Source organism: Cherax quadricarinatus, chromosome 23 (assembly GCF_038502225.1).
Source record: "Cherax quadricarinatus isolate ZL_2023a chromosome 23, ASM3850222v1, whole genome shotgun sequence".
Classification (NCBI taxonomy): Eukaryota; Metazoa; Arthropoda; class Malacostraca; order Decapoda; family Parastacidae; genus Cherax; species Cherax quadricarinatus.
In genome coordinates, this window is record NC_091314.1 from 18,686,383 (window position 1) to 18,702,808 (window position 16,426).

Here is a 16,426-nt window from a genome sequence, read left to right on the forward strand (position 1 = left end):
CAGAAGGGCCACTAGCACGATAAGACACAACACAACAAGTGTCAGTGGCCCAAGACTGTTCAACTGCCTCCCAGCATACATAAGGGGCATTACCAATAGACCCCTGGCTGTCTTCAAGAAGGCACTTGACAAGCACCTAAAGTCAGTACCTGACCAGCTGGGCTGTGGTTCGTACGTCGGGTTGCGTGCGGCCAACAGTAACAGCCTGGTTGATCAGGCCCTGATCCACCCCCGGGCCGCGGGGGCGTTGACCCCCGAAACCCTCTCCAGGTATATATACTCCAGGTAGGGACCAACATATTAAATAAGTTATTGTAAATTAATATATTTTACCTTAACTTTAATTAAGTTACATTTACACACAGCTGACTGCCAGTAACTGATTTACATAAAGAAGCGAGTAACGTCTGCCAGAAGATAAGAACATCTTCATTAACGGTTTTAAATCATAAATGACAGTTTTACAAGTCTCCACTCTGACAGGATCTATTGTTACTAGTACAGCCGAGCGATATATTGTTATATGTTGCTCCTATTTGGCCAAATACTCTCACATCAGCTGGATTTTGTAATTTCTTTTTTATTCGTTCACTGGTGAGTGGATGAATTAATGAATTACTGATTCTGTGTCGGAGCTTCACGTTGCTATCAGTGTTGATTTCTAGATCTGAGAGATTGGTTTGTTAGGTTTAAACCTTACTAAGACTGTAATTCACCTGTACACCACCAGTCAGGAATACTTTAATCCTAAAAAATATCGGACTTTCAAATTATTTCCGAAATTTCACTTTATCCTTGATTTGATCTTTGTTGTTAGTCACCTCAATGTTTATTTTCATCATTTCTTATGTGACTATTTATAACATTATTACTTTCTTCTTAATTGGTTTACTTTATGTTTTGTCACTATTTGTGATTTTCCTGTATTCTGTAAGTCACATAAAGCAGAATGATTAATTTCTTCAGTCTCCAAGTCTCACCACACGTTCTGCATTTACTTATTCACTATTAGGGTTTTCGTTATTTTTTGCTTACAACTGCACCGTTTGTAATGTGTATGTGTGTGTGTGTGTGTGTGTGTGTGTGTGTGTGTGTGTGTGTGTGTGTGTGTGTGTGTACTCACCTATTTGTGATTGCAGGGGTCGATTCATAGCTCCTGACTCCGCCTCTTCACTGTTCGCTACTGTGTGTGTGTGTGTGCGTGTGTGTGTACTCACCTAGTTGTACTCACCTAGTTGTACTCACCTAGTTGAGGTTGCAGGGGTCGATTCCAAACTCCTGGCCCCGCCTCTTCACTGGTTGCTACTAGGTCACTCTCCCTGAACCGTGAGCTTTATCATACCTCTGCTTAAAGCTATGTATGGATCCTGCCTCCACTACATCGCTTCCCAAACTATTCCACTTCCTGACTACTCTGTGGCTGAAGAAATACTTCCTAACATCCTTGTGATTCATCTGTGTCTTCAACTTCCAACTGTGTCCCCTTGTTACTGTGTCCAATCTCTGGAACATCCTGTCTTTGTCCACCTTGTCAATTCCTCTCAGTATTTTGTATGTCGTTATCATATCCCCCCTATCTCTCCTGTCCTCCAGTGTCGTCAGGTTGATTTCCCTTAACCTCTCCTCGTAGGACATACTGTCATGTGGGTTTTCGATAACGTGGATGGGTAAAAATACTCACGTAGGCTGGTAGTACATATAATATATAACGGGAAGTATGGGAAGCGCCAACAACCGACCTGCCTCTCTCTGCTCCCTATCTTCGACTGACCCACAAGTGTCTACGGGTGAGGGTGTTTGAAATCCTGCTATGGTCAGCAGCAGTATGAATAACAGTGATTCACACAGACGGTTGGTAGTGAGTCATCTACTGGTACACTGGTTACTAGGAACTGGTAATACTACTGAGAATACCTCTTAGATCTGGGACTAGTCTTGTTGCAAACCTTTGCACTGTGTGTGTGTGTGTGTGTGTGTGTGTACACTCACCTAATTGTACTCACCTAATTGTGGTTGCAGGGGTCGAGACTCAGCTCCTGGCCCCTCCTCTTCACTGATCGCTACTAGGTCCTCTCCCTCTCTGCTTCCTGAGCTTTGTCATACCTCTTCTTAAAACTATGTATGGTTCCTGCCTCCACTACTTCACTTGCTAGTGATTGCTAGTGCTAGTGTTGTAGTAGCAACTAACCAGTATCATAATGGTACTTAGTGGAGTGGAGTGACTTTCATTAGTTTCTTTTTTCTTGAAATACCAGACGTTACTGTGAATTTCATATAACCTGTAGTTACCAGCGGTCGCAATATACACAACGAGAAGCAATTATTACTACAGAAAAAGCGTCCTTCCTCCAAAATTTCCACCAGTCAACTATAGTGATAATATAGCATTTATTGTGGTGGAGACGGAAAAAAAAAATAGAAAAACTAGATACAGCAATTGATAAACAAGGGTTGAGGTCGACCGTTCGTCATTGTAGGAGTTGCCAGCAGTCACCGGTTTCTTCAACACGCAAGTTATACTTTTGTATCAATCAAATCACATATTACTCGGGTAGATAATTTCCAGTAGATCCTTCATGTGTTAGCTCAAATCACCGACCAGTATGTTTTAAATAAGTGACCCACTGATCAGATCAGATCGACTGGTCGGAACCCTTGACTGGTCCGAACCCTTGACTGGTTTCAAACGGTTTCGTTGGACAATAAAGCAGACTGTAAACGGATGGGGTTGTAGGCGCCCTTATAAACACAAACATTAAATATAAATCAGGAACATACACGGTAAGCTGTCCAATATACAAAAACAGTTAGAAACAGAAATACAAATAGCTAGAGCTTCATTTAAGGAGGTTATTAATAGAATATTCAAGAGGTTGCTAGTAGAATTGCAGTAAATCAACCATTCAAATCATTATGAAGCTGTGTGTAGTCTGTGGTCAGTCAAACAAACGGGCTTCCACATGGGTAAATTGTCATTTTTGTGGAAATTGGTGTCACGCCCCTTGTGAAGATATCCAAGAACTAGCTACAAGCAGTGTTAAAACAGGGAAGTGTTTTTGGGTATGCCCAAATGAGATAAATCTGTGGACTAAAATCACAAGGGTATTAAAAGAGGACAACATCAAAGCTGCTTTCATAGAAAACCTGGAAGCTTTCTACAACAGATGGGAACATAAAAAGTCTGGGCTGAATGGTACTGCCCTTGATACTGGCCATGTAGTCAGAAACTGTAACGCTGGAGGTGATGTCCTGGTAGTCAGTAAATGTGGGGCTGATAGTGCAGTCCTGGGAGACAGTAATGGTGAAGCTGGAGGTGCTGTCCTGGGAGACAGTAATGGTGAAGCTGGAGGTGCTGTCCTGGGAGACAGTAATGGTGAAGCTGGAGATGCTGTCCTGGGAGACAGTAATGGTGAAGCTGGAGATTTTGTCCAGGTAGTCGGGAATTATACGCAGGAAGGAATACATATAAATGACCTCATAGGGGACAGGAGCCATAGTAGGGAAACAAGTGTAGTCAAAGATAAGATAAAACCAATATTGCAAACTAGAAATACCGCAGGAAATAGCAAACAAGAGGACTCCACTAGCAATAGTGAGGATATATTACCAAAAACAACTGGTGGGAGCTCCATTGTTGGTGCTAGGGTGGATAGAAGTAAGACAGGGAAACATGCACCAACAGGGAATACAGTCACAGAAACCCAAGGCAAACGGAAACCAAGCCTGTGCACATACTATGCACTTGGTATCTGCTGGCATGGGAAATCTGGAAAAACAGATGGGACATGCAACTATGACCACCCTAGAAAATGCCATGCCCATATGACAACAGGAAAATGCAAACTCCCTTCCTGTAAGCTTTTTCACCCTGAACTGTGTACCTCTTCAGTACAGGAAAGACTGTGCTATAACTTAAATTGCCAGGCATACCATCTAAAGGGGACAAAAAGATACAAAACATCCAGGCCATGGGAAAACCTGGGTAGCCACAGCCACTCAAGAGGGAGAGGTTTTTTTAGTGTCAGGAAGGAAAAAAAACTGGCAGGAAATGGCAGAAATCGTACACCAAATCCAGTCATTCCTGGAGTGGAACCACCGTCGATGGCCTCCACTCCAAACCAACAGATACAGATACTAATGCCGGAAAAAAAATCCCCCCCCAGTACCAACAATACCACCAGTCCGATAACATTCTTCTTTGCAAATATACAGGGTCTAAAGCCAGCAACAAACAACAAAATACCTTTCATCTGTGGACTGCTTGCAGAGGCAAAGGCAATGTTCGCGGCTTTCACTGAGACCCACATAAAGGATCACTTGGACAACGAAATATGGATCCCAGGTTACAACCTATACAGATGTGACAGAGTGAACAGGCAAAAAGGATGTGGGGGGGGGGGGTGGCCTGTACATTGCAGAGTCACTTGTTTGCACAGAACTGCTTAATGCCTCAAATGATGTAGTGGAAGTTTTAGCAGTAAAGGTCGAGAACCAAAACCTAGTCATTGTGGTAGTCTACAAGCCTCCGGATGCAACATCCCAGCAATTCCAGGAACAGCTGTTAAAAATTGACCACTGTCTGGAAAATCTTCCAGCTCCTGCACCCAACATCTTGCTCCTGGGGGATTTCAACTTAAGGCACCTAAAATGGAGGAATATAGCAAATAATATTGTTGCAGTAATAACACCAGGAGGCAACTCTGATGAAAACTCACACTCACACGAGCTTTTAAATCTCTGCACAAAATTCAATTTAAACCAGCAAATAATAGAGCCTACTAGACTGGAGAATACACTAGACCTCATCTTCACTAACAATGATGATCTGATAAGAAATGTCACCATATCAAAAACAATATACTCAGATCACAACATAATTGAGGTTCAGACATGTATGCGTGGAGCCCCAGACCGACATAATGAGACTAGTCACGAGGGAGCATTCACCAAATTCAACTTCAATAACAAAAACATAAAGTGGGACCAAGTAAACCAGGTCCTAACCGATATAAGCTGGGAAGATATACTAAGCAACACAGACCCCAACTTATGTCTAGAACAGATTAACTCGGTGGCACTCGATGTATGCACAAGGCTTATTCCTCTAAGAAAAAGGAGGAGTAGATGTAAAATAGAAAGAGACAGGCGCTCCCTTTACAGGCGACGGAAAAGAATAACAGAGCGGCTAAAAGAGGTCAATATATCTGTAATGCGTAGGGAGACACTGGTCAGAGAAATAGCAAGCATCGAACTTAAGCTAAAAGAATCCTTTAGGAGTCAGGAATCGCGGGAAGAACTAAAAGCCATAAATGAAATCGAAAGAAACCCAAAGTATTTCTTCTCCTATGCCAAATCAAAATCGAGAACAACGTCCAGTATTGGGCCCCTACTTAAACAAGATGGGTCCTACACAGATGACAGCAAGGAAATGAGTGACCTGCTCAAGTCCCAATATGACTCAGTTTTTAGCAAGCCGCTAACCAGACTGAGAGTCGAAGATCAAAATGATTTTTTTATGAGAGAGCCACAAAATTTGATTAACACAAGCCTATCCGATATTATCCTGACGCCAAATGACTTCGAACAGGCGATAAATGACATGCCCATGCACTCTGCCCCAGGGCCAGACTCATGGAACTCTGTGTTCATCAAGAACTGCAAGAAGCCCCTATCACTAGCCTTTTCCATCCTATGGAGAGGGAGCATGGACACGGGGGTCGTCCCACAGTTACTAAAAACAACAGACATAGCCCCACTCCACAAAGGGGGCAGTAAAGCAACAGCAAAGAACTACAGACCAATAGCACTAACATCCCATATCATAAAAATCTTTGAAAGGGTCCTAAGAAGCAAGATCACCACCCATCTAGAAACCCATCAGTTACACAACCCAGGGCAACATGGGTTTAGAACAGGTCGCTCCTGTCTGTCTCAACTATTGGATCACTACGACAAGGTCCTAAATGCACTAGAAGACAAGAAGAATGCAGATGTAATATATACAGACTTTGCAAAAGCCTTCGACAAGTGTGACCATGGCGTAATAGCGCACAAAATGCGTGCTAAAGGAATAACAGGAAAAGTCGGTCGATGGATCTATAATTTCCTCACTAACAGAACACAGAGAGCAGTCGTCAACAGGGTAAAGTCCGAGGCAGCTACGGTGAAAAGCTCTGTTCCACAAGGCACAGTACTCGCTCCCATCTTGTTCCTCATCCTCATATCTGACATAGACAAGGATGTCAGCCACAGCACCGTGTCTTCCTTTGCAGATGACACCCGAATCTGCATGACAGTGTCTTCCATTGCAGACACTGCAAGGCTCCAGGCGGACATCAACCAAATCTTTCAGTGGGCTGCAGAAAACAATATGAAGTTCAACAATGAGAAATTTCAATTACTCAGATATGGTAAACATGAGGAAATTAAATCTTCATCAGAGTACAAAACAAATTCTGGCCACAAAATAGAGCGAAACACCAACGTCAAAGACCTGGGAGTGATTATGTCGGAGGATCTCACCTTCAAGGACCATAACATTGTATCAATCGCATCTGCTAGAAAAATGACAGGATGGATAATGAGAACCTTCAAAACTAGGGAGGCCAAGCCCATGATGACACTCTTCAGGTCACTTGTTCTATCTAGGCTGGAATATTGCTGCACACTAACTGCACCTTTCAAGGCAGGTGAAATTGCCGACCTAGAAAATGTACAGAGAACTTTCACGGCGCGCATAACGGAGATAAAACATCTCAATTACTGGGAGCGCTTGAGGTTCCCAAACCTGTATTCCCTGGAACGCAGGAGGGAGAGATACATGATTATATACACCTGGAAAATCGTAGAGGGACTAGTACCGAACTTGCACACGAAAATCACTCACTACGAAAGCAAAAGACTTGGCAGACGATGCACCATCCCCCCAATGAAAAGCAGGGGTGTCACTAGCACGTTAAGAGACCATACAATAAGTGTCAGGGGCCCGAGACTGTTCAACTGCCTCCCAGCACACATAAGGGGGATTACCAACAGACCCCTGGCAGTCTTCAAGCTGGCACTGGACAAGCACCTAAAGTCAGTTCCTGATCAGCCGGGCTGTGGCTCGTACGTTGGTTTGCGTGCAGCCAGCAGCAACAGCCTGGTTGATCAGGCTCTGATCTACCAGGAGGCCTGGTCACAGACCGGGCCGCGGGGGCGTTGACCCCCGGAACTCTCTCCAGGTAAACTCCAGGTAATTCCACTTCCTGACAACTCTATGACTGAAGAAATACTTCCTAACGTCCCTGTGACTCGTCTGAGTCTTCAGCTTCCAGTTGTGACCCCTTGTTTCTGTGTCCCCTCTCTGGAACATCCTGTCTCTGTCCACCTTGTCTATTCCCCACAGTATCTTGTATGTCGTTATCATGTCTCCCCTGACCCTTCTGTCCTCCAGTGTCATCAGCCCGATTTCCCTCAACCTTTCCTCGTACGACATTCCCCTGAGCTCTGGGACTAACCTTGTTGCAAACCTTTGTACTTTCTCTAACTTCTTGACGTGCTTGACAAGGTGTGGGTTCCAGACTGGTGCTGCATACTCCAGTATGGGCCTAACATACACAGTGTACAGTGTCTTGAACGATTCCTTATTAAGGTATCAGAACGCTATTCTCAGGTTTGCCAGGCGCCGTATGCTGCAGCAGTTATTTAGTTGATGTGTGCCTCCGGTGACGTGCTCGGTGTTATGGTCACCCCAAGGTCTTTCTCCTTGAGTGAGGTCTGTAGTCTTTGTCTGCGGTCTTCTTTGCCGTGTGTGTGTGTGTGTGTGTGTGTGTGTGTGTGTGTGTGTGGATGACTTATTTTGTTATCCTAATTCACAATTGTTGTCTTCCCATTTTTATCTGTCTGGTTCCCACTCATGTTTGTTTGTGTTCTTTTACATCCATTTATTTGCACCATTTTTTCTTTGTAAATGATTTATTTCAGAACAAATATAATGCATTATATGATAATTTATCAGTTCTTTAGAATCTGCACTTTTATTAGTATTACGCTTATAGGGGAGCACTAAACCCATAGGGTCAATGAGAAGAAATCAGGTTCGATCCGAGGAAAGTTAAGTTCCTTGGATCAGGAACCCCTCACTGACCTGGCACCTTCTTTTAGCATTTTACTTATGAAAAATTGTGACTAATAAAATTTTCATTTTTAATGTGTGTATTTGTTGTATACAGGGAGCGAGGGTAGCGCTGGAGCACTGTATGTTCCCCACGGGTTAGCACTTGATGAGACTCGTGACGCCCTGTGTGTGGCTGACCGGGAGAACCATAGAGTGGTATGTCTCAAGGCAGGACTCCAGCACCAACAACAGTTTGGCCAACCCGTCATGACTCTTCAGGACCCTAACCGCAGCAGGGTGTTTGACGTTGCTTTTCTCAGTGAGTGGTATATATAGTTCTCTGCTTAAGTTAGAAGCAAGCTGATAATGGTTGAGGTTGCAAGAAAGTAATTTGGCGGTCAGTTCAAGCAATCGAATTTGCTCTCCTTGATTTTACTTTTCCTCTCAGAGCAAACTAACTGTAATTAACTTGTAGCAGGATTCAAGAGTTTTCAGCTTTTTTGCTTCCAGTCTATAGGCCTACATTGCCAGTATAACCTAAATGACTAGGCGCCTCGTGAAGAACCTTGACTAGTTCCCTCATGAAGACTTATAATTTCATTCCAATAATATTTCTTATGTCTACTGGGAGAAGAAGAATCATGGGACTATGGTGTTAATATAGTGTATTGTAGATGATATGCGCCTCTTTGAATCGCTTAGGTTAAGCTAGGTGGTGTGGTGTTGTGGAGGATACGTGCCTCTCTGAATCAGCAAGGTTAACTTAAGCTGGGTGGTGGTGGGGTGTTGTAGATGATATGTGCCTTGTTGAATCAGCAAGGCTAAGCTGCCTTTCTTGAAAAGGACTGTGAGCTCAAGTGCCTTGAAGAGTACTGTTACTGGCCTGCCAGTTTGTTTTGATGGTGTTCATTATGTATTTGATGACCTACCTCACCGAGGCTACTGTTGATTTATTCTGCTCTCGAAATGTTAGGTTGAACATAAATAAATAAACATGAATAATTAAATATTCACTATTAAATAAACATAATGTTATATATATATATATATATATATATATATATATATATATATATATATATATATATATATATATATATATATTAACACCCCTCCTTCAGAGTGCAGGCACTGTACTTCCCATCTCCAGGACTCAAGTCCGGCCTGCCGGTTTCCCTGAATCCCTTCATAAATGTTACTTTGCTCACACTCCAACAGCACGTCAAGTATTAAAAACCATTCGTCTCCATTCACTCCTATCAAACACGCTCACGTACGCCTGCTGGAAGTCCAAGCCCCTCGCACACAAAACCTCCTTTACCCTCTCTCTCCAACCTTTCCTAGGCCGACCCCTACCCCGCCTTCCTTCCACTACAGACTGATACACTCTTGAAGTCATTCTGTTTCGCTCCATTCTCTCTACATGTCCGAACCACCTCAACAACCCTTCCTCAGCCCTCTGGACAACAGTTTTGGTAATCCCGCACCTCCTCCTAACTTCCAAACTACGAATTCTCTGCATTATATTCACACCACACATTGTCCTCAGACATGACATCTCCACTGCCTCCAGCCTTCTCCTCGCTGCAACATTCATCACCCATGCTTCACACCCATATAAGAGCGTTGGTAAAACTATACTCTCATACATTCCCCTCTTTGCCTCCAAGGACAAAGTTCTTTGTCTCCACAGACTCCTAAGTGCACCACTCACCCTTTTCCCCTCATCAATTCTATGATTCACCTCATCCTTCATAGACCCATCCGCTGACACGTCCACTCCCAAATATCTGAATACATTCACCTCCTCCATACTGTCTCCCTCCAATCTGATATCCAATCTTTCATCACCTCATCTTTTTGTTATCCTCATAACCTTACTCTTCCCTGTATTCACTTTTAATTTTCTTCTTTTGCACACCCTACCAAATTCATCCACCAATCTCTGCAACTTCTCTTCAGAATCTCCCAAGAGCACAGTGTCATCAGCAAAGAGCAACTGTGTTAATGTTGCAGTTTAAAAACTGTAGTGTAAAGCACCCTTCTGGCAAGACAGTGATGGAGTGAATGATGGTGCAAGTTTTTCTTTTTCGGGCCACCCTGCCTTGGTGGGAATCGGCCAGTGTGATAATAAAATAAAAAAAAAAAAAAAAAAAATATATATATATATATATATATATATATATATATATATATATATATATATATATATATATATATATATATATATATATATATATATAGATACAGAACAACCACTGCGAAAACATAGTGAAATTCCAAGCACTTTCGTGATTTCTCACATTATCAAAAAGCTATAAAAATAAAAGGTTAACAGGAAGGCATATAAGGACGAGACTACACCTCATTGCCACCCCACAACAACACCTGACTTTTTATGATGGTGTAGGTAGGTAGTCTGTGATCCGTGAAACACAGCTTGTATTCTACCCAAAAATTTGTCTAATGTACCTTAAATTCTTCCCAAATTTTAGTAATTATAAATGAATCCAATTTATATAAATCAAAAGAAATATTCATATTATTGTCAAAACTGCTTTTTATGAAACAAGATTCAATTATATTCCTGTCGACCATGGACTTGCTTGATACAACTTTCTCAACTTTTTGAAAATCAATTGGATGGTTAAAATCTCTCACATGAATAAATAGAGCATTGGAATCTTGTCCAATTCTAATGTTATATTTATGTTTTAATCTTAGTTCGAGATTTTTACCAGTTTGACCGTAATAAACTTTATCGCAAAATTTACAAGGAATCTTATACACACATCCGTCAGCATTTTGGGGGGAATTCTTTATCAAAAGTTTAACTGTGTCAAGACTTTTAAATACAACTTTGATATTAAAAGTCTTAAGAAGAGAAGGCATATCAACCAAATTTTCATGGTAAGGGACAATCAACATATTTTTAGTTGTCCCTTTTTGGATTGTAAAAAGTATTTCTAGCAATTTTAAATGATTTACCAATATACGTTTCTTGGGTATTTCAGATCATTAGTTATTTCATAAATTTTGGATATTTCTTCATCTATGAACTCAGGACTACAAATAGCAAAGCTCTCAAAAACATTGATGAGATAACAGACAGTTTAACTCTATCTTGATGTGAAGAATAATAGTGTACGTAGGAACAGTTATTTGTTGGTTTTCTTGAAATTTTAAATTTAAAATCATTGTTATCCTTAATAATTAAAACATCTAGGAAAGGCAATGAGTTATTTTCTTCAAACTCAACAGTAAAATTTATAGAATGAGTTAAGCTCTTTAATTTAACAAGGAAATGTTTTATATCTACATTCTTAGGCATAAGACACAAAATATCATCAACATATCTAAACCACTTAGCTTTATTAGGAAGGATTGTGTTAAGCAGTCTTGTTTAAAAAAAGTTCCATGAATAAATTACTAAGAACAGGTGAATGAGGATTTCCCATTGCCATACTAAACTTCTGAGTGTAAAACTCGTCATTAAATACAAATTTTTGCATCACCAGTGCTAAGTTTAGTAAGTTTAATGATAGTAGGAACTGGCAATATAGCTATTTTTTCACTGTGGTTGTTCTGCATATTGTGATATCACCTGTTTACTATGATCTTATTGTATACATATATATATATATATATATATATATATGTATATATATATATATATATATATATATATATGTATATATATATATATATGTATATATATTATAGGTAGTAGGTTGGTAGACAGCAACCGCCCAGGGAGGTACTACCGTCCTGCCAAGTGAGTGTAAAACGAAAGCCTGTAATTGTTTTACATGATAGTAGGATTGCTGGTGTTTTTTGTCTGTCTCATAAATATGCAAGATTACAGGTAAGTCTTGCTACTTCTACTTACACTTAGGTCACACTACACATACATGTACAAGCATATATATACACACCCCTCTGGGTTTTCTTCTATTTTCTTTCTAATTCTTGTTCTTGTTTATTTCCTCTTATCTCCATGGGGAAGTGGAACAGAATTCTTCCTCTGTAAGCCATGCGTGTCGTAAGAGGCGACTTAAATGGCGGGAGCAAGGGGCTAGTAACCCCTTCTCCTGTATATATTACTAAATTTAAAAGGAGAAACTTTAGTTTTTTCTTTTGGGCCACCCCACCTCAGTGGGATACGGCTGGTACGTTGAAAGAAGAATATATATATATATATATATATATATATATATATATATATATATATATATATATATATATATATATATATATATATATATATATATATCGTGGTGAATAGGTAAAATGGTCAATTAGCAAGAACTCATTTAAAATTAAGTTCTTTCTAACATTTTCTCTTATATGTATAAAGACATTTTTTTCATTTATGTTAATGTAAAAAATAATTTTGTACCAAAAGAACCTTAGAAAACCTATCTAACCTTATTATAACAAGCATAGTTTAATTTAGCCTAATCCAACTAAATATATTTTAGATAAATTTGCAATAATTTAATAATAAGCAAGCATAATGAAATATATTTTTTCATTAGGTTCAGAACGATTTTTGCGAAATTATTGCATATGCAAATTTTTGCTTGCCTTATTCGGCAAGAAGAGCGTTGCTATTTAAGTGAAAATCGCAAGTTTTACCTATTCGGCACGACATATATATGAATTATTAAACAAGCATGTATAAAATAATGAACATGAGACTGAAACCGAAATATACATACAGAGCAAGAAGAACAGTGGAACCTCAGTTGTCGAACTTAATTCGTTCCAGATGTCAATTCAACAACCAGAATGGGCGACAACCAAAGCAATTGTTCCCATGAAGAATAATGTAAATAAAATTAATCCGTTTCAGAGCCTGAATGATAATATAATAATTTATTAAAAATGTACTAAGTGCTACATTAAACTAAAAATGAATACTAAAAGTAACTTTAACCGAAATACTGTACAGTAAATCAAAATTTAATTGGCTCTTATCTGTCAGAAGAGAGCTAATGGCATACTGGAAGCAGGAGTGGAAGAGAAGAGGGGGATGTTGCTGCTTGGAAGGAGAGTCACCTATTAATATGTCAGGCAACTGTCCTGTTGTTTCTCTTCTTTGTCTCTTTTCATCACTTGTTGTGGCTCACTGATTCTTTGTCTCACTAAAAACCCGTCCAGTGAGGTTTGTTTCAGGTTCTCTTATAACATTTGTCTAAATTGAGACATTACACTGCCATTGTACATGTTAGAGAGACAGATGGCCACTGCTTTGTCTGGATGGTATTTTTCAGCAAACTCCTACACTTCACGCCATTTGGCACACATTTCCTTGGCAAGTGCAGTGGGCACATCATCCCTTCCCTCCTCTTCCTCTGATGACAGCTTCTCCGCTGCAAGATGTTGCTGCTCCTTCTGAGGGTCTTCAAGTTCTTCTGTGGTGAATTTAGTTCTATGCTCTTCCACCAACTCCTCCACATCATCTTCAATTACCTCTTGTTCTTGTCCAGACCAGAGCTTTGGTGAGATGGGTAAGGAAGAAGGATGGGTAAGGATAGAAATTTTGGAAAAGGGTGGGAGGGGGGAGAGAGGTAGGATATAAAAGGTAGGTGGCCCAACCACTTTGGTGTAATTTAAAAAGTGTATGTGAAATGATAAGATATTCTTTAAGTCAGATATGAGGATGAGGAAAAGGATAGGAGCGAGTACTGTACCTTTTGGAACAGAGCTTTTCACTCTAGCCGCCTTTGACCTTAAAACTCTGTTTACTGTTCCTCTCTGTGTTCTACTGGTTAGGAAATTATAGATCCATCTACCCTATTTCCTTGTTATTCCTTTATCACGCATTTTGTATGCTGTTACACCATGATCGCACTTGTCGAAGGCTTTCTCAAAGTCTGTGTGTACTACATCCGCATTTTGTTTGTCCTCCAGTGCATCCAAGACCATGTCATAGTGGTCCAGTAATTGTGAGAGGCAGAAGCGACCTGCTTCCCTGGGTTGTGCACCTGTTGGGTGTCCAGATGGTTGGCGATCCTGCTTCTTAGAAAACTCAAAGATTTTAATAATGTGGGACGTTAGTGCTATCGGTCTGTAATTCTTTGCAATATGGACAGATGATATACGGACAGATGATATACGGACAGATGAAAGTTTTACAACGGGGCTCTTCAGTTATTATTATAATCATGGGGGAAGCGCTAAACCCGTATTATTATTATTATAATCAAGGGGAAGCGCTAAACCCGGAGGATTATACAGCGCCTAGGGGGGATGTGGAAGGCATTCAGGCTTAATTCGGGGAACTGGAGCACAGATTTAATTCCCTAAATCAAGAGCCCCTCACCAACATCAAGGAACCTTCCTTGAGGGGGCTAAACCCGTAGGATTATAAAGCGCCTGTGGGGGGATGTGAAAGGTATTCATTCTTAATTCAGGAAACTGGAGCACAGATCCAATTCCCTAGATCAAGAACCCCTCACCAGCGTCAAGGAACCTTCCTTGAGGGGCGGGACTCTTCAAGAGACATACCTTGATGCTGGAGAAGACTCTTGATTCTACGGTTTTTAACCTCTTTCTCGTATCATACCTGATTACATCCCATTCCTCAAGAGCCGTAGGACCCTCACGGGTTTCGCGCTTCCCGATTATTATAATCAGTTACCGCAGGATAATTCATTTGGTCAGCCGGGTAATTAATTTTCTTGCCGACAGATGGCATGCTAGTGGGCGTGGGCGGCAGCGAGGACGAGGGCGTGGCAACAGGTTTCACGGCTGATATGGACACTGGCGACCTGCTTGACGCCTGGGCACCTCTCACGGTACGTCACCACCAACATCCTTTCTCATGGTGATGATGTTTCTATATGAACCATCATAATCGGGTGACCTCAGTAGCTGGTGTAAACAACGCGATATGTGGGTTCGAACCCGGGTGTTATATGGGTTTGAACCGGGGGCATTATCTGAGATCGAATCCAGGCGTTATATAGGTTCGAAGCCAGGCGTTATATGGGCTCGAAGCCAGGTTAGCCAGTTGGTAATCTTACACCTATTTTCCTTCTTTTTCAACAGTTGCATTTACTGGCTAACTGTATATTGTGTCTCATTCACATAATTATCGATATATTTTACCATTGATATTCACGTAGGCGAGTAGTTCACCTGGATGTTGACGGATTATTCTCTGTCTACATTCGGGACATTATTGTATATATCATATGTTCCTGCATGCTTTAGTGCGTCACAATGTTAAGTGTGTGTTTCTGGTGTTGGTGCGCAGGGCTTCCACAACCCCCACGCCATCTCTGTAAGTCAAGACGGTGTCGCCATCTACGTGGCTGAGATTGGTCCCAACCGAGTGTGGAAGTTTGTCTTGGACACCCCTGCAACTTTCTGAAGGAACCAGCAGCACTGATGGGGAACGTCAGAGTGCCTGCCACCACCACCACTACCACAACTACCACAACCACTAACAACAACATTATTACAACTACCACTACTGTCATCACAACCGCCATCACCGGTGCCACTACCACCACCACTGTCATCACTACCACCACCACTACCACTCCCACAACCACTACCATCACCACTGTCACAACAATCACTACCACCACTACCGACAACAACACTACTATTACTACAACAAGAACCACCCACAATGACAACACTTTAATTTGTAACAACCACAACCCTCAACAACACTGATAACTTGCATCTTTCTCTTCCCCCTCTTCATGCTGTATAGTCCTTGTGGCTTAGCGCTTCTTTTTGATTATAATAATAATAATTCCCCCTCCTCAACACAATTCATACTGAATCATAACTACAGTATTATGTATAATAGGTGTTAATGTTTAAGAAAGTCGGTCTAATACTGCACTAGTAGCAAGGCCTTAATAATTCTTTTCTTCATATAAACTCACTATATAAACAATGTATCAAGGAGAGACAAATGTTTCCAAGGTAGGAACAAGACTTTGTTGATGCAAATTATACATTTCATCTGTAACATAAAACATTAGATGTGCTGAGTGCGTTACTCAATTTATACAATGTAATGCATTATTTGGAGTGTAATGTGGGTAGATAATGACTGATGCTGCGTGTGTCAGTGTGAAGGATTACGGATATATATATATATATATATATATATATATATATATATATATATATATATATATATATATATATATATATATATATATATATATATATATATATATATATATATACAGTCAGGGAGTCTCCTAGCTACGTTCACCGAGGAAAACAATACTACGATAGCAAAAATATATACGAGAATAATTTCTTGGGTTGTCATTCTGCTGGTTATGTACTATA

The 16,426-nt window shown here is 40.7% G+C and overlaps 1 protein-coding gene across 1 annotated transcript in view; it reads left to right on the forward strand.

Annotated features, from left to right (window-relative positions):
• Positions 1-15,718, forward strand: part of LOC128685583 (peptidyl-alpha-hydroxyglycine alpha-amidating lyase 2) — a 45,022-nt gene extending 29,304 nt beyond the window's left edge. The window contains exons 5-7 of the mRNA XM_070087993.1: positions 8,214-8,417; positions 14,795-14,901; positions 15,363-15,718. Coding sequence (XP_069944094.1) covers positions 8,214-8,417; positions 14,795-14,901; positions 15,363-15,479 — 428 coding nt within the window. The 3' untranslated portion in view covers positions 15,480-15,718. The remainder of the gene's footprint in view (positions 1-8,213; positions 8,418-14,794; positions 14,902-15,362) is intronic.
• The last annotated feature ends 708 nt before the right edge of the window (positions 15,719-16,426 follow it).